The 12803-nt window shown below is 43.0% G+C and overlaps 1 protein-coding gene across 2 annotated transcripts in view; it reads right to left on the bottom strand.

Moving 5' to 3' along the window:
* The window catches only part of wb (wing blister), a 148764-nt gene that overhangs the window by 61310 nt on the left and 74651 nt on the right, over positions 1-12803 (bottom strand). For both annotated transcript variants that reach the window (XM_089552264.1, XM_089552263.1), the window contains exons 12-22: positions 11852-11992; positions 10927-11082; positions 10039-10140; positions 8405-8619; positions 7072-7183; positions 6509-6622; positions 5220-5446; positions 3980-4185; positions 3194-3300; positions 1968-2151; positions 1066-1172 (exon numbers count right to left, since the gene is read on the bottom strand). In XM_089552264.1, coding sequence (XP_089408390.1) covers positions 1066-1172; positions 1968-2151; positions 3194-3300; positions 3980-4185; positions 5220-5446; positions 6509-6622; positions 7072-7183; positions 8405-8619; positions 10039-10140; positions 10927-11082; positions 11852-11992 — 1671 coding nt within the window. The remainder of the gene's footprint in view (positions 1-1065; positions 1173-1967; positions 2152-3193; positions 3301-3979; positions 4186-5219; positions 5447-6508; positions 6623-7071; positions 7184-8404; positions 8620-10038; positions 10141-10926; positions 11083-11851; positions 11993-12803) is intronic.

Genomic DNA, 12803 nt, shown 5'->3' on the forward strand with positions numbered 1-12803 from the left:
CGTTAGGCATGTTGGAGGGGCCCCTTGATACGCTTGCCGGCCTTCACTCGCCACAATATAACCATGGTTGACAAAATTAAAAAGTAAAATACAAGAAGAAAGTGGCAAAAAAATGGGGAACAAATGTGCAGGCGATCACACGATGTGGTGCAACCTATCTATGTTGGCATTACTGCTTGTATGTCTCGCTTCTACAATGATCGCCTTTTCGTTGCATCTGTTAATAGGATTTTGCTGTCGCCTTTTCATTCCAGAGCTGCATGGTCTTCTCGTAGGTGGAGACATCTGGAGGGTGAAAGTGAATAGATGGGTGGTGGGTAGGGTCCCCAGGAAAGTGAAGGTGGGTGGTCGTTGGTGGGTGAAGCTTCTGTAGGATGCTGGTGGTTTGGCTGGTAATGGGTGGCAGCTAGGTGGTCGCTGGCACCATCACACAGCACCAGAGGGACAGATTTTGAGCAAGTGACAGTAGTAATGCTAACGCTTAAAGGGAAGCTGAAACGGTTTTTTGAGAATTCGAGGTTATTCAAGAATTCGAATCTATCAAGCTTCTAGATAAACCATGCAAAGTATTATTGCACTACCATTTAAAATGGTGACAATCATCGATTAAAACCGCGACGATGTTTAGGCTTCTCCTCACGCTGGAGGAGTGCGAGGAAACTCGACAGTGACGTCATTGTTGCCGAAATTTCAGATGTCCGCTGCTTACGCCTGCATGCTGCTGTGCGTCGTCAGATGGTGCCAAACAATGCATTGTGAGCTTCACCTTCGATGGCGTCGGTTTTCTTCCATGGAATAACCCTTTCTTCACTGGAAACGTAGTGCCGTCATACGTGACGTCATTATCGGGGCCTCTGCCTGTCGCTGTGCACTTCAGAGAAGCCTGAACGCCGACGACGACTTTATTCGGCGATTACGCCATCATTTCAAATGCTAGAGCAAAACGATTTCGCAGGCTTTACCAGCACATTTCGTACCTTCGGCAACCTTAAACTCATCGAATTCTAAAACCGCTTCAGTTGCCCTTTAAAAAAAAAATGCAAAGCCATCTAAGAATGTACCTACCTTGCAACGGTCACAGGTCCGGCCTACAACATTTGGCTTGCACAGGCACTGGCCTGTGTTTTCATCACAATCAGGGGTGAGGGATCCGTGAGGGTCACAGCCACACCCTGGGACAGAATGTGATGTGCCTTATCACCGCACATTCCACACCAGTTCGAGTCGCACGATGGAAAGACATTTCAGTCGATCTATTTTTTCAATTATGAAAAAAAAAAAAAAACTGTCTGGGCTGAAAATGGATGCTTTTTCAAGACATAACAGGAAACTTCTTTTTATAGTGTTTGTTTGGAACCATTTACTCATGAATGCTTGCTTTTGATCTCCAATAGAAAACACTGTCTAGCTAGAATAAGCTACAATATGCACTAACATTTCTAGGTTAGATAGTAAAACCAAAATGCTGCATTTTCTTACTGACTGAATCTTGTTTGCTCATACTAAGACTGAATATCTTCAATCTACTAAATAAGCAAACTACACATTCTTTCAAAAAACATAAAAGTAGAGCTAAACTACTTCATACATACACAGATCTCCATGTAAATCTAAAACAATTAAGAAAATCTAACAGCATTGTGTAATGACATCTTTACTGCACCACAGAAGCTGTTTTTTGATAAAACACAAGCAACTACTATAATTCTTTTCACGTAATTTAGCAAACCTCTAGTACTTCACACAGGCATTCATAACCGTTAACTGTGCTGCTTTCTGAAATATAATGCAGCTGTCAGTAGATCAGCTCTTACATCAAAGATGCAGCCACTCAAACCGTGAACATCAAAATTATAACCGCTACGCTGACTTAAAAGTAATCTTGTAAGCACAACTGCCGATCTCTCCACAGGATGAACAAGAATATCAGTCAATCAATGAATTTTTCCTCATTTGCTTTCACTTACATTTGCAACCATCCGGAAGAATAGAAAACCCATAGTGCCCCTCGAGGCAGGCATCACACAGGGTGCCAAAGACTCCAGGCCGGCAGATGCAGTTGCCCGTGATCGGGTCACAGCGTTCGGAGATGGAACCTCGGAGGTTGCAACGACACGGAGCACAGCCGCGCTCCACGCCTCCAAAGCCATCCTGACAAACGAGAGCAAAAAGCACGAGAAATGAAAAGATCAGATCTGAAGTAGCTTTCAGAGCTGGTGTTTAACATTGGCTGCCTAATTCTTGATCATGTGATAATATTGGAACCATACATAGCACTGCTAATTTTGTTACTCTTACTCAGCAATAATGTGCCTGAAGTTATTTATCTTATCCAAAAAATGGCATGGCAGAAACTGACAAGGACGACAAAAGTACTTGTGTGTGGGTAATAAGGGAGTAATTACTCATTGACATCCACCCGAGTGCAGCCATACGGCTACAAAGGAAAGCTATACAGCTTTCTCAGAAACTTCGTGGTTAAAGAAAAATTCGTCCTGGTCTGGAGTTAGAACCGGGGACCACCGCTTCATCGGAGCAGTTGCTCTACCAATTGAGCAAACCAGGAGCACTTGCAGGGTGAAAGCAAATTGATCAATAACTCGAAGTGGGAAATGTGTTGGTCAAATGGGTGTAGGTATTTGCGTGCAAGTACTTGGGTTTTGTGCGTGTCCTTCTCTTGTCCTTGTCAGTTTCTGACGTACCATTCTTTGCATAGCATGTCTCATCAATTCGCCCAAACCACTACGATTCTTATACATTCTAATGAGAATAAATCGGGCAACCTTGAGAGACAATTGAAAAATTTTCCATCTTCAGCTATACAAATCTTGTTAAATAACCTAACAAAATACTTTCCCGGTCACATTTGCACCATTACAGTACCGCCAAAGTTAAAAAAGCTGCAACGGCTGCTTGCTATGGATAACATGCAAGAATGTATGCATATTTACAAATTCAGAAACTCTAGCTGTATAAGGCCTGGTAAAGGAATTGACAAGAAAATTGTTCGACGACATTACAGGACAGCTGAAACTTTAATTAAATCTGTGACAGCTCCTTGCTAGCTACAGACCTGCCCACAGATGCACAAACACAGAAAACTTACACAACTGGCCAGACTACACCTCTCTCCTGCTAACACGAATGCAGCTTCCCAGCTTAGGTGTACCAGCATCTCTCATGTTAGGCTTACCTGACACCTGTCACAGGTCCTTCCCGAAAAACTGGCCTTGCAGGGGCACTGGCCAGTCGTCTTGTTGCACACCTGGCTGATGGAGCCAGTCAGGCTGCAGTCACAAGCTGAAACAACAGAGTTGAGGCAAAGAGGCACCAATAAACACGTCATCCTGTTAGAGTTCAGACAAAGCAATGTGACACTTGAGGACAGCCATCTTCACCAACTTAATTACATCAAGAAGATCGAATAAGAAATGCCAACTGTGAGCAAATAGTGACTGCCAGAAATTTCCCCATAAAGTGATGTCACAGGCACAGAAATTTCCCCATAAAGTGACGTCACAGGCACAGAAATTTCCCCATAAAGTGACGTCACAGGCACAGAAATTTCCCCGTAAAGTGACGTCACAGGCACAGAAATTTCCCCATAAAGTGACGTCACAGGCACAGAAATTTCCCCATAAAGTGACGTCACAGGCACAGAAATTTCCCCGTAAAGTGACGTCACAGGCACAGAAATTTCCCCATAAAGTGACGTCACAGGCACAGAAATTTCCCCGTAAAGTGACGTCACAGGCACAGAAATTTCCCCATAAAGTGACGTCACAGGCACAGAAATTTCCCCATAAATTGACGTCACAGGCACAGAAATTTCCTCGTAAAGTGATGTCACAGGCACAGAAATTTCACCATAAAGTGATGTCACAGGCACAGAAATTTCACTATACAGTGACGTCACAGGCACTTAGAGGATTTTTTCTTTCAGGACCTGTCAGCACAGATAAAGGGCCCCAGCACTCACGTCGGCAGTCCCCAGTGGCTGGGTTTCCAAAGTAGCCGTCCAGGCATTCGAGGCAGTTCCAGCCACCCGTGTTCCCTTGGCAGCGCAGGCAGCGGCCAGTGCGGTGGTCGCAGTAGCCTGGGACCGACGTGTCAGCATTGGGACCGCAGCGGCACGGACGGCAAGGTTCGCCAATGGCGGGGTTCCCGTAAAAGCCGTCAGCGCACCTGCACACAGGATAGAGAGAATGAATAAAAGGAAGGCAAACAATTTAGCCCAATAAGCATCCACTCTATTGCGCGATGCTGTGAGAAGGGAGACTGAACGAAAACAGCAGCAGAAAGAAAGAGAAGAGCCGGAGGGCACATGCAATCATAGAGCCACGGCTCACGAGGCCAATAGCACCTTCACAAAACAAAGCAGTGCCCTCAAAGCCTTATTAGCCAATTACCAATGGGTTAATATTCAAAAGTTGTTTTCTCAGCCGCTGGCTGGACATCTAGACAGACCAACATTGCAGAGAGCGTCCAGCTTTCTAAGCTATGCCAGGGGATACAGAAAAGAATGTGGTCCATGGTCTCGGCACAATACCCGACCAAACTGTCATTTTTCACGCAATTAATCAAAAATCTAATTTGGCAAGTTCTTGGTGGAAGCGGTGAAGAGCAATCACAAAGCACTGCAGCACAGCTGTTTAAAAAGCTCCAAACTTGAGCAGTACCGTTTCTGCCGCAGCCCTTGCTGTGGTACAATTCAATTTACCCGCTAAGACAGTTCACAATTTTTTATAGGTACGTGACTAACGCACTAAGCTTCGTACAGTTTCAAGTATGTCACAAAGAGTGTTCACAGAAAAAAAAGGAAAATTAACAGCTTTCCACATTATCAACTGTGTCAGCAGGAACAGCCATAGTGTAGCTGAAAACATTTTCATTCAGTAATTAATTTTCAACAAAAGGCTCATTTTAGTAAACAGGAACAGCCTTTCACATCCAGCATTGCCTTTCCTAGGTCTATAAATTATAAGGCTGCTTGTACATTATTTGTGTACAAATGAGAAAAGGATCAAAACAACCGACCATGCAACTAGCTCTCGTGAAATGGGTAACACAACTGCTATGATACCCTGTGCATTTCAAAGCTGGAAATGACACCCACGCACATATTGCAAGTACAGGCTATGCTTGAGCTTCACGCACTGAACCAAACACTAAATGCCTGTATTCCGTGAGAAAAATATGCCGGAACACAACAATAATACCTTTCGCATTTGTTGCCTGCATGGTTTGGTGGGCAATCCAGACAGATGTAATCGCTCTCCCCGGCTGGAGTCACAATCGTTCGGCACTCCGATGGCAGGTCGTCCAGGCTGGTGCCGGGAGGACAGCTGCACGGCTTGCAGTCATCAGGAAAACCCAGGAGTGCATTACCGTAGAAGCCTGGCAAGCATTCTCCACAGTTTGGACCTGTGGTGTTGTGTAGGCACTCCTGCATTGACATTGACAGAAAGTCATAAAACAAGAATTGTATCATTCTAATTTTCTTTACTCCCATTTACATGCAAAATCAAGCGTAAATCTTAGTTAGGCTAATAAATTCCCAGACATGCTTGCTGGCTCTCAGCAGCTAAACTCAGTTACTCATTTTGATTCGTGTTTGTGAGTATATAGCCTTAGAAGAACCCTTATTTTTTTTCTGAGCATTGCAGCACAACAGTAAAAGAAACGTGCGTCCCTATTATACACATTCGAGATTTAGTATAGCATGTTTCATTTGAAAACTGCTGGTTTATGGTTTATACTTCATGGGGATTTAACGTCCCAAAGCGACTCAGGCTATGAGGGACGCTGTAGTGAAGGGCTCCGAAAATTTTGACCGCCTGGAGTTCTTTAACGTGCACTGACATCGCACAGTACATGGGACTCTAGAATTTCACCTCCATCGAAATTCGACCGCCGCGGCCGGGATCGAACTCCATCTTTTGGGTGGAAAGCAACTGTATAATTGCTTATAATTTTCTTTTATTTTTCAGAATAAATGCAGCCTGCAGACAGCAGCCTTAAATGATTCATATTCATGGTTTACTGAATGCAGTGCAAGTCTAAGCACAGTAAAAGTGATTACGCTAAATGCAGAAAAAAAAAAAAAAAGAATGCCTTAATTTTCTCCCTCAGTCAAGGAAGCATTGTCATTATCCTCTACAGAAAGGATTATGGAATAGCCTATAATCCCTCAATATCACAGTGACTACGACTGACTAGATACGCTCCTTGCAAGCTACACCCTTTTTAATTCTTGACCTGACATAGCCACTCGCCACACGTTAATAGCAGAGGACTGAGGTGGTTAACCCCTAAACACATTGTACCCAGTGCATCAAATATAACAGGTGGCCTGATCACATTAGGTAGTACAGTAGATACAGCACTAAGTAAAGAGCAGCATATTATGCTACATGCACACCATTCACCACAGCTTTCACGCAGGCAGTATGTACAGTGCAGCATGCAAAGGAAAACAAGAAAGAGTAAAATATTGCTGTCAACGTACATCACACTTTCCAGTGTACGGATCACACGAGTCCGCATGGTTGTTGCAGTCGCACTTTTCACAGCGTCCACCAAGAACTGTGTTGTTTACTCGACGATAACCAGGGGCACAGAGCTGAAAATGAGCAAAAGTGAAACATGTGGCAATCTGATCTGTCTAAAGAATAATAATGTGAATAAAGATGCAAGATGTTTAAACAAGTTTCAATAAACAAGGTCAACTGAATTTATTCGGTATCTCAAGAGTGTTTCATGTAACACGAAATTCATTTTGGTGCTTAAATAAAACCGGCAATGGCACGAAAACCAGGGAAGGTAACACCAAGCCTTTTACTATTACAGATCAGAACACAAAATATCAAACCAATGCACAAGCAGTAAGCAAGGCAAATACAAAGATCAATATGACTACTTTTACAGACATATGAATGGGTAACCACTATACACCACTAAAAAAAAAATGGGAACAAATATAGTAAAGATTTGTCCTTTTCAGTCTGCAGTGCTCATCACCTTTTCTTTCCTTATCACAGGCAAGACCTTCAAGCACACGTGAGTCCTTACCTCACAAGAGAGACCCGCATACCCAACGGGACATTGGCACATCTCGACGGATGTCATTTTTGTCAAGGTGCCTGATGTCTTGGATGCGATGGGGAGCTCCACATCGTGCAAGCTGCATGCATTGAGAATCAAAACCATAGGATCAGTTTCACATCACTATGTTTGCTCAGTGCACCAGCTGATTACCATGCATAAAGAGCAAGCAAAAGCTGTCAGCACAACCCATTTTTATGCATATATGCACAGTGATGCATATATGGCCCACTAACATGAGAAATACATGCACAAACGAGCACCAAATAAGACTGCTACGTAAGCTGGCATTGGTCAGTGGCTAAACAAAGTCGGTAATGCCACTTGGTTAAATCACACTGCATGAGCGGCAAATGAAAGTGCTCAGGGCACAATTAATTCGTTACAGAGGCCCCAAAGCATCTTTCATCAATGTAGCCTTTTCTTCACTTCTATAAGTTTTTCATCTCCCCTCAGCAGTACTGCATGCTGGAATGTACAGGTTGTTTCACACTTGGGGAAAACACACAAACGTGTGACCATGCTCTTTCCAGCACCAATTCATCCGACTCGGCCGTACATTGAACCAAAGTAGCACAGGAAAAAAGGGCCCTAGAGGTGATGTTTTGCACCTTCTGCCAGCTTGCTTCAATGCACAGCCCCGCCCAATGCACGAGCACTCACGTGTTCCCTCTTAGTGCGAAACAACCAGTACATGGACTGACCTAGTGCAGCATGTGTAATGTATTTGCAATGAAAAATCTGGTGTCTAGCACTTTAGGATTAAACAGAAAATCAGTTTTTGTGCACCTGAATGGCCATCTTTGAAACATTTCCAATGCCACCCTCTAAGGCCTCTAAATTTCACTAACTTCCAAAATTTCTGTCTTCCTGCAGTTTCCACAAGTTAAGACACTAAAGATCCAATGACTTCCCTGGTATGCCCGCCTGCAAGGCTTATCCAAGTGGAACAGCTTTTCATCATCATCATCATCATCATCAGCCTGACTACACCCACTGCAGGGCAAAGGCCTCTCCCATGTCTCTCCAATTAACCCTGTCCTCTGCCAGTTGCCGCCACTGTATCCCCGCAAACTTCTTAATCTCATCCACCCACCTAACTTTCTGCCGTCCCCTGCTACGTTTGCTTTCTCTTGGAATCCACTCCGTTACCCTTAAGGACCAGCGGTTATCCTGCCTTCGCATTACATGCCCTGCCCAAGCCCATTTCTTCCTCTTGATTTCAACTAAGATGTCATTAACAGCTTTCATGGCAAGACAAATCAAAGCATGCCCCACAAAGCCCAACAACAGCACTCACGCTCCCTCGATCTGGTCAGAGTGGTACTTGGCTCGAAGCAGAAGCCGCTCCACGTCGTCCAGTGCAAGCGTGAACTCCTCGCGTGTTGCTGGCCTCAAAGGGCGGCCGTCTTCGTCCAGCACATGCCAACCGTGCTCACGAAGTGGGATGGCAATGGTCACGTTGTCTGGGCTTGGCCGCAAGCCCCAGTTGTAGCCAAACCTCTTGCCATTGCCCTGCAAGTAAGTGCACGAATAATGCACTGCAACACTGCACACGATAAACAGATTTATACATTTTACTTATGACTGCTGCAGCTGCAGTTAAGGTGAAGCGACTTGCATGACGCCTCACCCATTTTTGAAGAAACCCTAAATAACCCAAGTTGTACATCATCATCATCATCATTTATTTTCCCTTAAGGACCCCTAGGTGGGGCATTACATAAGGAGGGAGCAAAAATACGAAATCACAAACAATAGGAACATTTGAAATATAACAGTGAAGAAGGCAAAACAAATGTTAAAAGAGCATTGAAAAATGAAAAAGGGAACAATCACAGGTACACTGCGTGATGATCACAGGTACACTGTGGCCATCACGCTATATATACAGGAACCTATAACCTACAATATTCAATTTAACATACTTGTCTGCACAGTATTTCCATTTCTGCTTAATTAACAAAACAGTAAATGTTAAACAGATGTTAGCCTTAGGTGCTAGCTATTCAACATCATCGCCCAGTGCAGGACAAAGGCCTCTCCCAATGTGCTCCAATTAACCCCATGCTGTCCCAGCTGAAACTACCACTTCCCTGCTAATTTCTTAGTCTTAAGAAGGACTGCGAGTTGGGCGTGTTGGTACAGATTCATAATCTTAAAAAAAGAAGTCAGTCCTGTTCGTACTGCTTATTACAAATTCTCAACCATACCTGCCCGCCTGACTCTGCCACCCCCGATACATTTCTCATGGAATCCACTGAGATCCTACGCGACCACAGGTTATATGTTCTATACATTACATGTTCTACCCATTTCCATCTCCTCTTCTTGACTTAAGCTAGGATGTCATTAACTCACATTTGTTTCTGAATCCACTTTGATGTAATACACCTAGCCCACACAACCACAAACTATTAAGCTACGTAAACAATTTTATCAAAGCTACAAATAAGTGTGATCCACTTGCTTAGTATGCCAAAGCCTAGTTTCTACCCCGGTGCTTTCACAGTTTTCCTGAGCTCCGGTTCTCTTCAATGCCTGCCTTGAAATAGTTCTGACAGTAGCTGCCCTCTCCACTTATTGATCAATTTTGACAGCTCTATCAGTTCTACCTTTCCTTTGGGGTCTGAGAATGTCACTCCTGTGCTCGTTAATTAGGCTCAGTTTCCTTGAAGTACTTGCCAGCATCTGTTTTATAAGCATTACCTGCCGTACCCTTTGGAATACTTGTAGGCATCTGTTTTCTTTGCATTGTACTTGCCTGTGCTTGATTTATTTGTATTGCCTTCATACTTTAGCTGCATGCACCATGACTATTTTGGCTGGGTTGCCATTCATCCCCTCAATGCTTGCCTCGCATTCGTTGGCTAATGCAGAATGTCTTTCCATAAAAATGAAATTACATCGGTAAGCACCCTCTGACACACTCACCTCGATTATGACATCTGAGCCTTCGACATAGGATCCTGAAGTGTCTCCGCGAGCCACTACATAGCTCAGCATGAACTTGAGATTTCCTCCATACGAGTAAAGCTGCAGGCAACAAATACAATGACACAACACTTGATGCTACTTGCCGCAATACAAAAAAAAATATGACATCATAAGTCAGATTTTGATTCCAATATAGCTAAAAACTTCACAAACACGCCATTTAAATCTGTCAAGTAGTTCAGGCTGCCCAGATAATAAACATCTCATAACTCCTCCTTCACTTGTATGCTTAACTCCTTCTTATGTTATTTACCCCAGCATGAAAGTCCCCACTTATTATAAAGCTAGTTTCATAGCACCAGTAACTTCACTGATTGCAATGTTCTTTCTTGTAAAGATGATGAAGTCCCTGCAACCTGCTCAGAGTAAGAAAGTTTTTGCCAGTTGCATGCCACTCAGTGTTCAAAGTGAGCCTGTTCTTCTACATCCAGACCTGCTTTGTGAAGGACACTGTAAGAAAGGGCAGGCTTTCTTATAGGCATAACCATGTACTTCTAGAAATAGTGTATAAAAAGTGTTAGCATCAGTCTCTTCAAAAGATGTTAGCTGTATATCATGGTGCAAACCAACGATTTTGTGGTAGTTGACGGCACCAGCTAATTGCAGCCAGATAAAGCCAACATGTTGAGCCCCTGACCTGAAGGTCAGGAGAGCGTTTTTAAGCTAGGGTAAAAAAAAGTTAATTTTCAGCAACAAAAGTGGCAGATGGGTTCATTATTTTGAGTGGATTCATTATGCAAGAAAATATGGTACTTCCAATTGAAAAAAAAAAATAAAACAGTTGCTATTAGTGCTCAACAACTATACAAAATAGAAAATACTGACCTTATTTCCAAGGTATTTCTCGGGTGCCTGCCAATAGTACATGTTCAGTGTCACGTCGTCATCTGCAACGGTGAGGCGTCCTCCATTCTCGGGTGTCGGTCGAATTACTCGGTCGCCAGGCAAGTCACTAATCAGCCATGTTTCGGGCTCCCGAATCTACAAGAAACAAGGGCAGAAATGACAACATGACTTATGAATTTTGACACTGAAATACAAATGAAAAATTGTGATGTTAGAGAGCAGCAGCAGAGAAACAAAATAAAAATGAGAGCTTTGAATAAGTACTTTTGTCAATATAATAGCTAGGCTGCTTGGCGAAAAAAAGGAAACATGACCCGATTCCTCACCATAAATTTTTGACACAAAGAAAACCGCATATTTTCAGTTTCACAAATCTTTTCTCGCAAAAAATAACATTCTGTGTTTGTTCCAGATGGGTTCACACTAAAATGATCAATTCTCTGATAGCTATAAGAACAGAATCCAAGCCCAAGAAGGCAAATGCCCACTTTTCATGCGTTTTTAGTCACATCAGCCATTCTAATGACAATGATTGATATGACGAACGTGAAAACTCTTATTTCTAAAGCAATACAAATATCCTGGCTGCGAGATACATCACAGTGATGAGCTCAATACCAGCACACACACAGTGATTTTCGTGCCCATGTTAATTTACATAATGTCCACATTCCCAGCCGAATCTATGAGTGTACAGACCATTTGTTCAAATTAATCGAACTCTGAACTAAAGATAGCTAGACAAGTACAAGGAGCTAAGTGAATGTCGACAGTAAACACAAACCCATTTCTCACTTTCACGTGCTCCTTCGAAGAATACATGCGAATAGGAAAGTTCTATAAATTTTGTTCAGTTACACAGTGAACACACTTCATCATAAGTTTTTAGCAAAACAGTCCTCACCGTTTCAATGCCCCAGTCGCTCGGCCGGCAAACGCTGGTCACTCCAAAACAGAAGCACGAGGAACACCCTTCCGGATTAGTCTCGGAGAGATCGTAGTAGCCATGGGCACACTGGTCACAACGAGCGCCTTCAACATGTTTCTACAATATTAAAACAATAAATCAAACTATTAGCAATTAGCAAAACACCACAGGGCAATGCATGCGACACTCGTAATGTCACTCAAAGCTGAAACGAGCTGAATGCATAGAAGCCCCCACAAAACACATGAACGTCAGAGTACACGCGACCTAATTAAGTTTTTCCCATGAACCAGTCACCAAACAACGGGTGCGTCACTAAATAAACTAAAAAAAAAGCAGCTCTATACTTCTGCGATTCCGTACATTTGCATAGTGACAAGACACGTCACAATGTGAATTGATCATTGCTTAATGAGCTTTTGTAGCTATGTTGACATCATTTACAACAGTGAATTAGCTACCCTGCCATCAAAACATGCGAGTTTGTCTTATTAAACAAACAAGGGTATTGAAAGGAGGGGGCTCATTTAGACATACATAACAGTCTTTGAAACCAAGGAAATTTTATCAATCAACACCACAAATAAAAATTTATAAAAACATTTCCCTTATGCTTTCACTGGTTTCAATGACTGCTGGTCTCTTTCATGTGTTTGTCTTACAGCGTTTTGTTTTCATCAAAATTGGGACACAAAAATATAACGCTGTTTAAATTTCAAGAAAAGAAAATGTATCACCAACTAGCCCCGTAACGTGTTTTATTAAGACACGTTTACTATTAGCTATTGCTATCGCGTTCCTCAGTTTCGTGCTGCACGCATCCGCAATGCATCCGGCAGGTAGTTGGCAGGTGGAAAAGCGGAGAGAGAGAGAAAGAGAGAGAGAATTCTCCATCTCCAACTTTTAGGGAAGAAGAGGGAGATGGAAA

This window comes from Amblyomma mixtum, chromosome 7 (genome assembly GCF_055824585.1).
Source record: "Amblyomma mixtum isolate Tamu chromosome 7, ASM5582458v1, whole genome shotgun sequence".
Classification (NCBI taxonomy): Eukaryota; Metazoa; Arthropoda; class Arachnida; order Ixodida; family Ixodidae; genus Amblyomma; species Amblyomma mixtum.